Source organism: Apteryx rowi, unplaced genomic scaffold, assembly GCF_003343035.1.
Source record: "Apteryx rowi isolate R43461 unplaced genomic scaffold, aptRow1 scaffold_576, whole genome shotgun sequence".
In the NCBI taxonomy this organism is placed as follows: Eukaryota; Metazoa; Chordata; class Aves; order Apterygiformes; family Apterygidae; genus Apteryx; species Apteryx rowi.
This window is the reverse complement of record NW_020450845.1, coordinates 194512-209074: the sequence shown is the minus strand read 5'-3', so window position 1 is coordinate 209074 and position 14563 is coordinate 194512. Positions and strand designations below refer to the sequence as shown.

The 14563-nt window shown below is 41.1% G+C and overlaps 1 protein-coding gene across 2 annotated transcripts in view; it reads right to left on the bottom strand.

Moving 5' to 3' along the window:
• Nucleotides 1-10257: 10257 nt before the first annotated feature.
• RGS7 (regulator of G protein signaling 7) overlaps nucleotides 10258-14563 on the bottom strand; it is a 136473-nt gene continuing 132167 nt past the window's right edge. For both annotated transcript variants that reach the window (XM_026082400.1, XM_026082402.1), the window contains one exon: nucleotides 10258-10416. In XM_026082400.1, the coding sequence (XP_025938185.1) occupies nucleotides 10258-10416 (159 nt within the window). The remainder of the gene's footprint in view (nucleotides 10417-14563) is intronic.

Genomic DNA, 14563 nt, shown 5'->3' with positions numbered 1-14563 from the left:
GATTTGGTTTGGTTTCTCATTTTCAGCTGGAACTGAGTGTGGAGAACCATAAAGACAGGATCATTGTGCATTGGCAATGGTTTTCCAGTGATATTATAGGCTTTGCCAGGAGGTTTCCCTTAAAAACAGACCTAGCTGGATTGCAGTTTTTTTCTGGCCAGCCTGTTTGTTTACAGGCCACACACATGAAACTCCATTGCCCTGGATGTAATCAGGGGAAGCAGCAGGGAGCAGTTGTCCTGTGCATGACTTCACAGYCAGCCTGTCCCATACATAGTCTGCTGGAAGGAAGCTCCCTGCTGGGGCTTCTGCCCAAAGACACCCTCACAATTTCTCTGTCCTTTCAAGCAATTAGTCAGGCCCTTGCAGTCAAATTTGCATAACTACTTTTCCAGTCAGCCTTCAGCCTGCACGTCTCAAGAGTCTAACTGGACCTTGCTGTACTGGCTTTGCCAGTGGCTGCTGTTGCTTTAGCTACCCCTGTACAAAGGGCCCTCTTTGCTCTTGATCCTGCATTTATTTCTTCTTAGTTTGGGCTACTCCTATATTGAGGCACAGCACCGTGATTTTTCATCATTTAAATCAATGCTCATAGCTTCTTAAGTCAGTGCTAGACAAGCTAGACAACGTGTCCTGATACAACCCCACTTACCTAGAAGGAATTCTTTGTATTTCAGCTAAATCGCTTTCCTGGAACGACCTTAACAAAGACGCTCTCCTCTGACGCAGCTCAACAGAAATGTCCCAGGTCCTTTGCACCGGGCCGCCGGGGCCGCGCGGGGTCGCCCTTGGGCAGCGAGCGGCGGCGCGGAGCCGCCCGGGCCCCGCGGGGCGGCGGCGGCGGCGGCGGCTTTAAGTGGCTTGTCTTTTATATGTATTATAGTATGCATTATTTTTGGCAATGTTTTTTTGGTTGCTAATACCGAAAGAAAAACTTGCAATTGCTTTCAAGTAACATTTAACATTGCCACAGCTGAGGATTTAGCATATGGGGGGGGGGAAATCAGTTTTATGTACTTTGTATGATTATCATTCTCAGCAAATAAGTCAGCAAGAATTGTGCAGAAAAGAAGGTTCTATGACAGAGACCAAAATTCCAGTAGAAAGAAGAGGAAAACCATCATTTCAGAACTCTCTGAGGAGAGGGGGCGGGAGGGAGAAGGGGAGAAGGGGACTTTTGAAAGTGCCAAACTAGTTTGTTTTACTATGATAAAGAAAATTGCTTTGACTTATCTTCCTTCCCTTGGTTTTGATTTTATATATATATATATTTTTTTTTAATGGTGAACTATAATGAATATTAAAAATGTCCCATCCAATAAACTTTTATAATTCATATTTTAATACATTATACAAGTCAAATTAAGCAGCAGCTTTCAGACTACACCTTTTTCCTTAGCAGAATTACAATCTTGATATCATCAGCACCAATCAGCTCTGATCTGCTGGCCACACTCATGCTGTCATGGTCAGAACTGATAAATGGAGAGTAATGCTGCCAAGGGGAGACAGGTGTTGAAAGAAACCATTTCTGCATTGCATTAAGGACTGATGCTGATACTACGTCAGTCAGATGCTGTTCTGTCAGAGAYGACAGGTCCTTTCTGACAGAACAACAAGGCATCCTTATCTGCCTCTGCATACACAAGACCGCGAGGCCTCCAGTAATGAGGAGTAATGAGCTCCTTCCTAATACAGGAGCTCTCAGGAACTGGGGAAGGACAAGATTTATAAGTGCAACATTAGAGTTCTTTGCTGCATTGGGTATGCATGGGTCTGGTTTGTTTTTTTTTCCTTCCCCTCTTTCTTTTACATGATGCAATGAGGGCAACACATTCAAAATGTGTATTTAGCTGAAAAATAAAAACAGCAAGCTCTGCATGGTTTGAAGGGGACAGAGGTCAATTACCTCCTGTCTTCCCAATCCCTGAGCTTGGCCTTTTATTTTCCAGTGCTGAGCCCAGGACAGGCAGATCCCCCAAACACAGGCACCTTGGGGGGGGGGTTGTCTCTCCTCTTTTGCTTACACCCAACTCTTTGCTGGTGATAGTATCAAACACACAGGGTCATAAGGAAAACTCTGAGGATACAGACACTAATCAATATACCATGATGAGGGGACTGGTGGAGGGCCTTGTGTAGCTCAGTTGTTATTTTTATCCTCTAGCTACCCCTCCCACCTCTCTCTCGCTCTCTTTTTTTCTTCTTTCAGGTCTGCCAGCCTCTGACCCCTTGCTTTTTAATTTTCTAGTGCTCATTTAAAGATACAAAGTGATCAAAGCCACTCTGCCCAGGCCATGCCATTGGTGGAAAGAGGTTGCCTTCAAAAGCTTTCTAAGATGAAACGTGTTCCCCGGATGTGCCACGGCTTGAGGAAGGGAGAGTAGGAGGAGCAGTCAAAAACATCTTTCAAAAAAAGCCCCATCCTTCCATAGTGACCCAACTGACAAGCTAGCAAGCACAATCCTACCTGCTGAGCAAAGGGACAACTAGGCTTTAATGTCAGTCTTAAAGGTTTCCCATCTCTGATTTCAGTGGAAGCATGTTGGGAGTTTGGGGCAGGAGAAGCCAGGGGAGCTGCCAGAGGAGGCCCTGGAAGAGCAGGTGCTCGGCTCACCTTGTGGATGGCAATCCAGGAGTGCAATTTCAACACAGCAGTGGGGCTTGAGTAAAGGCTAATCCTTTTTCTTTGGTTCCAGTCAGCTCTGAGTAAGAGCAAAAGAAATATCTAGAATTCAGAAGTTTCAGGGCTTTTTTCTCCCCTGCCTTTTTCCCAGTAAAATGTATGAGTGTCAATAATACACAAGTATACAGAAAATGCAGATCATAAGGGTTTAGGAAGAAACCCTTCGGAACAAAATGAAACTCTTCCATTTTAAGTGTTCTCACTGCAGGAAGAAAAGAAACATATAAATTAAAATCACCCCCTGCACATGAACACACCACYGGCAGAGTAGCTGCAGTCACTCCCTCGGTCCTGAACAGGAACACAGAAAAGACTGAGGAAAACGACTGAGATGGAAAACTAGAGAAGAGAGTTCTGACAAGGCCCCCAAGCCAGGGACCTCGCAAGGTAAAAGTGAAGTAATTCAGGCAGGTGGAGCTGTGGTTGAGAAAGGTGAAACGAAGCAATCCAAACTGACTTAGTAATTACAAACTGAGCTGTTCCCCAACAAGTCCCCCTGACTTTTTGGAAGTCAATTCCATCATTAATTGAGCATTATCTATTCAATTACCTGCACTGTATAGTGAGCAGTTTACTTTGCTGTGTTTCCTTTTAAAACACCAAAATATTTAAAATAAAGAATATCTACTGATGAAATTCCACACTTCCACTCTGTCCCCCTAAGAACAATTGCAATCTGCAATTTAGCGTACAATACGGGCTCCCATAAGCCCATTCACGGGGAGCTCCCTGCCAGACCAACATGCATCAGGACTTAGAATTTTTTCCTAGTCCTGGGCTTTAATCTTCCCTCCTGCCTCCCACACACACTTTCTTTGATAAGTTACCTAAGTGACCTAGATACTTTGCATCACTCTGTGGACCCTGCTGTGAGTGAAACTCAAGCTCCCCATTCACTCTGAATGTATACACTCAGTGGCGTAAGTACCTGTCCCACGTCCTTCAGCCGGCCGAGGACAACCCAACCCAACTGCCTTTTGTTGGTGTTCAATGCAGCTAACCTAAAAGAATAACTCAGCTCCCTCTTACCTCCTTTAAGCTACACAGCAATGCCCTCCCCCAAAAATGAGGAGGGAGCTCCCTGCCATATAATGGCACCCCTCTGCAGGCACCTGCCTCTCCTGGACATCACCCCAGGCCTTTTCTCTGTGGGTCTGGAGCCCTGCCCCCAGGGTCTTAGCTCTCCAGCTGCTCTGCACCATCCACACCAGCTGTTCCGGTAAGGCCCCTGCACATCTCCCCTGCGTTTTTCATGTATCTAATTTATATCCTGTTTACCAATATTAACTTGGACATTTGGGCCAAGTTTAATTGGGAAGGAAGGCAGAAAAGGTCAGATGTTCCAGATCTCCACTCCTGTTTTGGCAGGTTCACACTCTTGTACAGACTTCCGGACAAGTCAGAGGGGTCCTGGTGAGGTGTGGGAGTCTGTCTATGGGGAGAGACTTGGAGTTAGAACATTTCAGCAAAGGTGACTTTATTAACAGCAATTCTGTGCCCTGCTACCATACTATGTGATACCACACTATCCTTTGAATGGATACCTTAACCCCTCTGCTATAGGGAAGTGAGGAATTTATTAAGGGAGGAACTGAAGCGCAGAGGGAAGCCAAGGAAGTATCTTAGGTGTTTAAAAATGCCTAATTATGGTTATGTTCTGAAGTCTCACTGACATCTCTAAAAGAGGTGAGTTTGAGACAACAGTGGCAGGAAGAGTGAAGAGGCTGATGGGAGCAGGGTGGAGACGGTACCTTGGAGGCAGGAAGGCCCTGTGAGATCAGGAGATGTCATGGCCAGAGAGAAATTCTGCATCATCCCTAGTCCTTACTGCTGACCAGCCTTCACCTTAATGTCTTCTCCTGTTTCTTGTAATTCTTTTAATTCCAAGAAAGATAAAACAGAGGTAAGGTAAGGGTAAAGAGCATTTGTGGTCATCATAGAAACATGCAAGAGGGATCGATGGAGCGAGACTCAGAGGACCAAAGGAAAAGAACTATGAAAAGACAGAAAATCCTAAAAAAAAAAAGATGTTACTGATGGGGAGGGAGAAGGAAGAAAGAGAATCTAAAAGAAAAGATCAGCCAGATAAAGAACTGTGCATTAAAAGAGATGCACTCAAAGAAAGGTCACAGCTTCCAGGTTATACATTACTCTCAGCGAAGAGGTGGAAAAGCAAAAGGCATATTAAAAATGCCAGAGCACTGGATCCTTCAAAAAGGAAAGGGAGAAGGGAGTAAGGAGGTGAAGAGACAAGTGATATGAATAAAGAAAAGCTTCTTTTATATGATATACAGGAAAAAAGCAGCCATATGGCTAATAGCAAGGGAGGTAAATAATATCTCATTTGAAAGCTGACATCAATGATAAACCTAATACAAAATTTCAAAGTCTAGATAATTTTAAAAAGAGATAGTGAAAGTGAATGTGTCTGAATATATTTTGGGAATGAAGAAAAAAATACAATAAACATTTTGCAAATGCCACTGTCAAGTTAAAATTTCAAAAGCGCTTTAATGTTGTTTGATATTTACTGTCCATGTCTACACTTGTACATATGGGCTATCATCTAGAATCTGTGTAGCTTCTCAGAGATTATTGTCATGGAAATTTCTCTTAACAACTTACACATACAGATCCCCTGTGGCAAATGCTGCTGCTGATAGTAACTATCATTTGCACATTTGTGTTAAAGAATTAGTATCTGTAAACTGGACACAATTCAGTAGCAGCCATCTATTGTGGAAAGGGCAAGCCCCGTACTTGCGCGTGGAGGCAGAAGCRCAGCCTGCCTGAGCCACGCAGTGATCCCCTCCTCTCCTCTCGCACAACCGCATCCCGCCCAGGGCACTGCTCTTTAAGAAAGCCGTAACCCAGTTCCAGCCTGGAGGAGGGCAACAAAATCAATCAACACTTCAGAAAACAGGAATGAGAAAACTAAAGGAGGCTGTAATGTTGCAACAGCCATTTATGTCTTTGAGCAAAGAGGAGGGAACATTTTATTATTGCGATTGTAGTGGCCAAGTCAAAAAATAGAGGGACAGATTGAGGCAAAGAAGGTTTAGTTTAGATATTAGGAAAAAAACTTTCTAGTGGTAGAGATGAAGACTGTCTGGAGAGACTGTGGAGTCCTGAGCTGGTGTCTGTACAAGCAAAAAACATTTGTTTGCAGGGACGTCAGTTGAGGATGCTGCAGTCAGGAACAGCACAGCCGTGGGGAGCCAGATCTCGCAGAGCTCATCCCCCCTTCCCCTCCAGGTCTGCCGTATCGTGACTTCTTCAGTGTAGCTCAGACTCACAGGAGACAAAAACATTAATCTGTTCAGTATAGTCAGATTGAAAGCAAATTTGTATGATTCAGAACTACTTAATAACTCACTTACTTAAATGAATTGTGGATGCCAAATACATTCAAATGAATTGTTGATATCTTCCCTTGAACATTTGAGGATTAAATCTTTGTTTTATATTGGTCCCTATAACTATTAACTTTTTTTTAGCAAAATTTATGTTTTACACACTTAATATATTGTTCAGTAGTGTTAGTTCTATATAAGACATCTCTAGCTAGAAAGGAAATGAAAAATGATAGATTTTACAGCTAAATTCTAACAGCTGTTAATCACTCAGGATAAAAATAAATGGAGAGCCACAAATAAATCACTGGTGATTCCCAGCTCCTCATTAAAATTACTTTAAGAACAACAGCCTTCTCTTCCTTTAATTGTCCTTTTTGGCTTTTATTCTTTTTTTTTATAACTAAACATCCTAAATGCATTCCTGTAATACTTGTTTTCTGGAACTGGTTCTTGCTCTCTATTTGCTATTTCTTGGAGCACTGCTTGGCATTTACATTTCATGATTTCAAACAATACTAGGGGTGCAATTTGAAAGAGGTGATTCTCTAGATTTGATATGAAGAGCCTCCTATCAGAACATGCTTCTGTTGGGTGTTTAAGAACCAGCCACACTTTGTCTTGTCTGATAATTTCTTTACATTTTGATTCCAATTCTGTATGGCTCTGGCTAACAGACTGGCAATYCACCAACTGAATTTCAGCCTCTCTTGATCCTAATTATTCAATTCCCAAGTTCTCCTCCCCTCTCAGTTCCGTTCTGGTCACCACAATTAATTCTCATTTCTTACTTCTGTATTCACCTTCAGCTCATTAATTTTTGGCCAGTCTCCACTATTCTTCTGGCTTAGCATTTTGCTTTTTCTCCCTTCACTGGTTAAGGCCTTTTCCCTCTCTCTTTGGTTTTGCAGAGTTAAAGGGCAGTTTTAATTKCACCTTAAGGAAAAGTGGTGTCCGCTTTGCTGCTCCCAGGTAGATGCCAAGGAAGCTCCTGTCTCTCCCGTTGGCCATTTTCCTGCCCAGGCTGGACTGGGAGCACAAGTCAGTCTCAGGTGTGCAGCAGCATCAGTGTTTCTCTCCCCTCTAGGCTGCATTATGCACAAGGATACGCATGGACAGAGAGTGTCCTGGGAACCCCAAATCTCAGATTAAAAAGTTCCCCAAAGGGTTCTTGGTTACTCTAATGAACTGAGAGCCAGCAGAGGAAATTTTCAGCTTCCTGGGAGGAGCCGAGAGGCACTGATTGCTGGCTTTTCCCCGGGAGACAAGAAATGTCATCAGCCCAACCTGGCTTTCTCTCTTGGTCCTTGTTTTTCCTCAGCAGACACATAAGCTCACTGCAGTTCTTAATGGCTATATCACTGTGTAACCAAACCATATGGTAACACTTTGGTGGTTGCAACAGTAAGAACAGATATGCCTCAATTTGAATTAATCTTAATTCCTGCAAGTGGCTCTTCATATACGTTTGAAAACAAACATTTCTCTTTTCTCTGTGGGGGAATAAAAGGAAGTGTATGACTACTTGGAATTTCCATTCCCAGTAGTGTATTGCTGATACATGATGATGATTAGGATAGGTATGGAAAGATCTCAGATAAACCCTTCAAAAATCAACTGGTTGTAGAACAGGTTTTGTTTCATCTGCCTGGGCCAAATTCACATGATTGATAACGTACAACAGTAGAATAGCATCACTTGAAATGAGGCTCAGAGGAAACCTTAATACAGCTGACTACTTTGAAATTCTTATTAGTAATCTCTATTTTTCCTTTGCATCCATTGTGTTAAGTCCTGTGCAAATACAGGAAAAGACAGCCATTCAATATAGACTTCATATTTATTGAAAGGAAGGAAGAACTAGAATAAGTACAAAATGGGTCCAGGAAAATAAATGCTCCAAACCTTTTTATTGGCCTGTCAGTGCTGCAAAGTGATGGGGGGGGGGAGGGGAATCGTGTTCCTAGGATAAAGTTGCATGAAATAGTGCATGAATTTGAAATTTTACTTAACTGGAACCAAGTGATGTTTCAAAGCAGACTCTGGCAGTTAATTAGTTAACTTCTAAGGAAAAGCAGGCAATATACCAGCTGATGCAATTGGTGGCAGCAGGAGTTTGGAAATAAATATCTCTATTTGGCACTGAGAAGTGTAAYAGAACTCAAATTTCTGTGGATTGCCTGGCCCAAGGTTCATGCTTCAGTGCTTGCATTTATGCAGTAAAAGAAAATTAAATCTCAGAGTTTAAGATCTGGGTTCAATGTGGATATTTATTAAAATTCATCCAGCCTCCCTAGACTGTGAAAATCTTGAAATGACCTAGATGGAGCACTTGATAAAATCAAGTTCTCATGGGGCATTTCAAGTGTTTATTGATAGAATAAAGCTCAGAAAAATTGTGTGAACAAAACCTGGGACACCTTAAAACAGTGATTACTATCCTTTTTAGAAACCAGAAACACAGTGGCATGTAAAAATAACAAACAAAAATCCCAAATCCCCAGAAATCCTAACTAAGCAAAAATTGGGGAAGAGCCATTCAGAGTGATTTGTAATGATGTGTTTGGTCCTAGGTTCATTCTGGGGACCTTCAGAAGCTTCCTGAGATGCTGAAGTGAGGGTTACGGCTGCACTGGGCTCCCCGCAGGGCTGGCGGCGAAGCACGAGCTCCCTGCAGCAGGCGACTCGGCTCTCCTCCAGCCTTGCTGCTCTGCACTGCAGCCTCTTCCCACCAGCCATGCAGCGCAGCCACCCTAGCCACCAAGGTGATCAGACAGCTCAGGTGTCTGATGTTAAATGAGATGGCTCCAGCATTCATGTATTCAGATTTATTCCCTGCTCTCGGAAAATCTGAGCCTGACTGTGTCTATTATTGTCCCACTTTTTTTTTTTTTKGGGGGGGGGGATGTGTGTGAGTATGCATTTTTGGGTTTGGTAGTCCCTTCAAAACAAGATACCTGTTTCTCAATAGCAAACGAGAGTCAGTACAACAGATGGTACTGAATTTGGCTCTCCCGCATCTGTCCTGTGCATTGCTAAAAAGGCTCTTTCAGCGCAGCTGTCCTACATACCATATAATGCTCTGAAGGTATCAGCACTTGCTTGTTCAAAGTCGTTCATGACCGCTTTTCTCCTCAGAGATCCTACCTACTGTCCTGATGTGGTCTGGATCAGTTCAAAGTGCTATTTCTCCAGTCAAGCAGAGATTTTCTGGTTCCAGCTCAAGTCAGCTTCAGACTGCTCCGGATCTGTCATCTCAAGGACAACTGCGACATGTTTTTGTAAACTTCATCAGCAGGTCTTTATGCAAGTAATCTCAGTACTAGACATACAACAGTGAACCTGAATCGAGCTCTTGAATTAAAATTGCAGCTTCCTGTATTTACTGCCCAAGGTTTGCTTTCTACTAAGAGTATTCTGAAGAACCCCCAGCCACYACCTTTTCAGCTTAAAATTGTTGTGTTTTATCACAAGTGACAGCAAGGAGAGGAGACACTTTCTTATTCAGCAAATACATACTTGCCAGACTTGTTTTTAAACAAATGCAGTTAAGTTCACTCTTCTTGGGTAGCAGCCATCTGATTACATTGTACCACCGGAGCAGACTTTGGGGACTGAAGTATTAGAAAACTAGCCTAGCTTTAAGAAGTGTTTACTTATGTGATGATGAGCAAGCTGGAAAGGTCTCACTGCTGCTAGCTTGATAGAAAGAAAATAAAGAGTAAATAATTATCAATAAAGTGTGTTTGATTAGGCATCACTGAGAGAAAGAAAATGCCGAGGTCCAAATGCCATTTCAATGTCACTTTTTAGAAAGCACAAGGTATATAACTTTTGGGGATGATTTTGGTCTTGACTAATCTTAAGGTTCAATATTAAAATCTCAAGCTTCCCAAAGGAAAGAGATTCTGCATCTTTTAATGAAAGATAAAACAACAATATAAACATACACAAATTTACAGAGAAAGGATCAACTTTAATACATCTGGAGTAAAAGGTGTTCTTTTTTAAATATGGTATAAAAATAAATGCAAGAAACATTAACAGAGAATATACAGACAACAGACAAAGACACAGGCTTTCCTTCTCAATGTGAATACATCAGTGAAATGAAACCTTCTGTGCTAATTTATTGTGCAATAAATGTGATGCCATATGTATATTTATTAATATATGCATTTTTTACATTTCTTCCAGTTTTTGATTGACGTATTTTTTTTAATAAACTGTGTCTAGCAGAAGCTTTTTTTTCACTGTACTTGAGCTTGCAGAAAATAAAAAGACACAGATCCAGCTTGATATGAAGGAGGAAGTGAGCAGACAGTTTTCGAAATGGAGGCATCGAAAGGCTAGAGAGTCCCTCGGAGTCTGTAATGCCTTAGTATACACAAAAGAAAACAAGTCAGGTCCTTGCTCATGCAACATCTTGTTCTACTGTCCTCTGATTCAGGCAATCAGTGAGCTACAAAGTATGTGTAATGATTTGAGTCTGCTTCCATGCTACAAGGCGATCCTTTTAGTAGGACTGCACTAGACTGGTTAACCTCTTTGATGTGAGCGATTTCCCCTGAGGAAAAGATAAAAACAAAAAACAAAAACAGAAAACAGAGGTATGATCACTGCAAACCTGTTCATCAGCAACCACTCAGTGTTGCCACATCACTGTCAAATAGCTAGGGGCACCGACTGGAGTCTGTCAATCTTAAACCACAGGAAGCCCTGACATTTAAATCATCTGCACTGCCAGGCAGCCAGATTGTTTCATAGCATAATCCAGCAAATTTAAAGGCCATTTCTGGATGAGATTGGTTTTGGTTGATAAGAAACTACTGCTGAGCTTTTTGCTGTTGGTCATAGCCAGCACTGATAATAACTTCAAGACTGCGAGGGTGCCTTATGCTACAAGGACGAATGTGCAAACTGCGGTAGCTCTTGTCACAGATGAGGAAACGCCACTTTAAAGTTCAGGTAAGAAAGCAAGAGGCAGATTGCATACAGGCTGGAAAACAGCACCTCCATGCACTCAACTCTACGTTCACTGAGACTGTATTTACTACTTTTAAGAAACGCTGACCAGGTATATCATATGTGATCTGCTGCTGGGAAGGTCTTTGGGTTTCCACGTGGTTATTTTCCTCATTACTCCTCCTGTTGCGAGGATGCTGCTCAGCTTTTTAGCAGGTTCTTTTGACAAGTGTAATGACTGTCCCACAAGGGTTAGGTCTACTCTGTGGGGTCTGTCTCCATGCTGTATCTCAGGCAGATCTGAGCTTTATCTGAGCCAGGCAAAAGCCATGAGACCATGTAACATGTCAGCTAATTCTCTCAGTGCCATCCTGTTGTGGCTCTGATCCAACAGAGGAAAAGCTGGCACAGCAAGTGGGCATCACTCCTCAAAATATCACAGGCATACCCTGACAATGTGACATAAATAGTTCACAAAACATTAAATAGCAAATGGTTCTGTCTAACTCTCCAGTTAAAGGATATTTAATACTTACATTAATTGTGTTATTCATTTTAAGTGCACAATTCAGAAAATGAAACTGATTTCAGGAAGACTACTGTGGAAAAACTGTAACTACGGAGAGATGCTACATCTTCTGCAGTAAATGGTAAATGACTTTATTCTGCCATGTCAGTGAGTTGTTATCTGCTGTCTTATGACTCAGTGGAATTATAAAATTTAGTATCTATTTTCACTATCTATTAAATGTATCCTTACAGGGATACATAACTTCGTTGTGAGCATTTGTGAGCATTTGCTCAAGATATATCAGAGTGGGTCTTCACAAAAAAAAAACAAAAAAACCCAAAAAACCCCACAAACTTTTATTCTTTGTGCTCTGAAATACAAGCTGAACAAATTAGGATAAATTTTTCCTTTATAACAGAATTTTGAAGGGAACTCATGATCTGCAATGTTGGATTAGTCTGCTCATCTATCAGGATCACTATACTGCCTTTGACAGTAATAATATTTGCTTTTTCAAAAGAAGGAAAGTCTCCCTGCAGGCATGCTCTCTTCCCTTTGTCTAGCTTTAACTGTCACTTTCTACCTTCATTAAATTTCACAGTTTCCTGGCACTTGTTAAATCTTAAATTATGTTTTCCTCTAACTGTAACAGGTAAACTGTTCATAGCACTCTGTTATAATAATACACCTCTACTTTTCAAATAGTCAGAAAAGTCTCAATAACTGTGTGGCACTGGAATACAATTTAAAACAACATGTCTGAAACTGTTAAGGGTTTTGTTAGGTGATTCATGATTGTCAGCCTTGGACATAATCTAGGAAAATATTGAGCATACATTTATTTTTACCTTTGATGAAGTTATTCATGCTTAATTTTAGAGGCTATAGGATTGGTTACTTTCCATTTAGTACTGAAGTATATAAAAAAATTAATTCCCTACCAGGAGTTTTTCATCAGTTATTTAAAAAAGCTAAATACTGCATCTGAAAACTGTGCAAGCTTTTGCTGTGTGACAAAATCTGTGAAATAACTTTGTATTCTTATCTGCAACACTTGATTGTTTGAGAGTTGTAAATTCCATGGAACTTTAAAATGAACCATAACCAAGTTCTAGTCTCGCAGGAATGAATTTGTGGTATAATACAAACTATGAAGTTTTCATCTAAAAGAAGGCAAAAAACTAGTAGTTATTGAGTTGATCTGACTTGTCTGATCTTATTCTGTGGACTATTTCAGATTTTCCCCATAGATGCAGTGAGCTGTCATGACATTTTTTGGTGTTCTATATCACTTGTTCCCCAGATGTTGCTTCCCACAGTAAGCTTCCAGGCTTTGGATGCTTTTTCTCTTAAGCCCTACAGCGATAAGGATTTCTCTGTATGCTCCTCTCCTCCACCTCCCTCCCCTGCCTCAGAGAATATCACACTGCTTAAAAGAGATGAAATCTCCATTGGGTAACTGAGCAAAGTGTGTAAAGCTTCACATGCCCTTTTTCCATGTATTAAGAGATATAATGTATCTTGAAGTTGTGTTTATAGTTGGAAAAGTGACAATTTAAAACAAACAAACAAACAAACTTTCCTTAAGAGATCTGCTTCCATGTTTATTCTGACTCATATTTCTTCTTCTTACTGCAAAAATAAGCTTTTAATGCACAGAATCCATAGCAGCCCCAAATGAGAGTAATATCCCACTTTCTGATTCACATATTAAGTCATTTGTTACTCTCCAGTTTGCAGAATATTCTTTCAAACTGTGTTCCAGAAAACAGAGAAAAAACAAACTCTGTTCTAAAATGAAAACTATTATTTAGATTTGTACAGTAGGATTTCATAATTATCATCTCTAGAAGATTTCCAGATTTCCTCAGTTTACCAAATTGATTTTAGGACCATTCCTCAGGAGTCATAATTTAAGATTTGAGCTTAGYTATTTCTTTCTGATATAATGTTAACAAAATTTCCACAAGCCAAATTATGATTTCGGCTACTACATCAAATATTGAGAGGTGTCACAGATGACTAATGGATGACATAGGAAAAATATCTCTTTTGCTAGTCAGATTAAAGAACAATTGAAAAAAAACCCACAAAACCCAGCAAATTTTCCTCTGAAGAATGAAAAGGAGATCTTTAATATTTTTAATATATTTTTTGCCATGAATGGAAGTGTATGGCCAAATTCTAAACTGGAGTAGGATTTTTGTCTGCATAGGTGCACTTTGGACATACGAATTGAACCTAATTAATAATTTTATTATAATATACAAGCCCAAATGAAGCTCCGCATGCATAACCTGAAAAGGGAGTCAGRGAACAAGGAGTCAGCACAGTAGTCAGCATGAAGAAGTACACCTACGAAAACTATATCAATTGATTTAAGTGCTCGTGTCCCTACCTAGCATATTTGCTTTTCAACAGTGTTGTCCTTCCAACTGTGCTTTAAGGGAGTTTAGGGAGAGAATTACAAAGTAATGTGCAGATTTATGAAGCGCTAAATACAAATGTGCTGACCGTCTGACCTGTTTATGTAGCATGACACTAACACTTCAGATAATCTGGCAAACACATTAGCAACAATCTCAATAAATACGTGACTTATAAGAAGTCAATATGAAATTTGTGTAGGGGCTGGAGCTGCAAAGCACGGTAGAGGAAGATCAAGTCTTTTTCTTTTAGAAGATGAATTCTCTAATTCTCATCCTTTCTGCTAAGTAACCCCAATGGCTACTTTTTTATGTTTCTTTATTGTTAAGACAGGTGCTACTCACCAGGATGAATACTGGAAGAACTAGAAGTGGAAACTCCACACATCTGACTGGGTAACAGAGAAGGTGTGAACCCCAGCGTGAGCAAAGTGAGACAACCCAACTGGACTTGGCCTCTTTGCTCCCCAGTTGCCCATCTGCTCACGCGCTGCACGCCTGGGCATGTTGGCAACCCAGCTCCTATCAGCAGGCAAAGCTCCCAAGTGACACCCCAGGGCACCATAAACAGAGCCTGCACCTAAACGCCCACTGACAGAAGCACATCTGGGGAGAAAAAGGA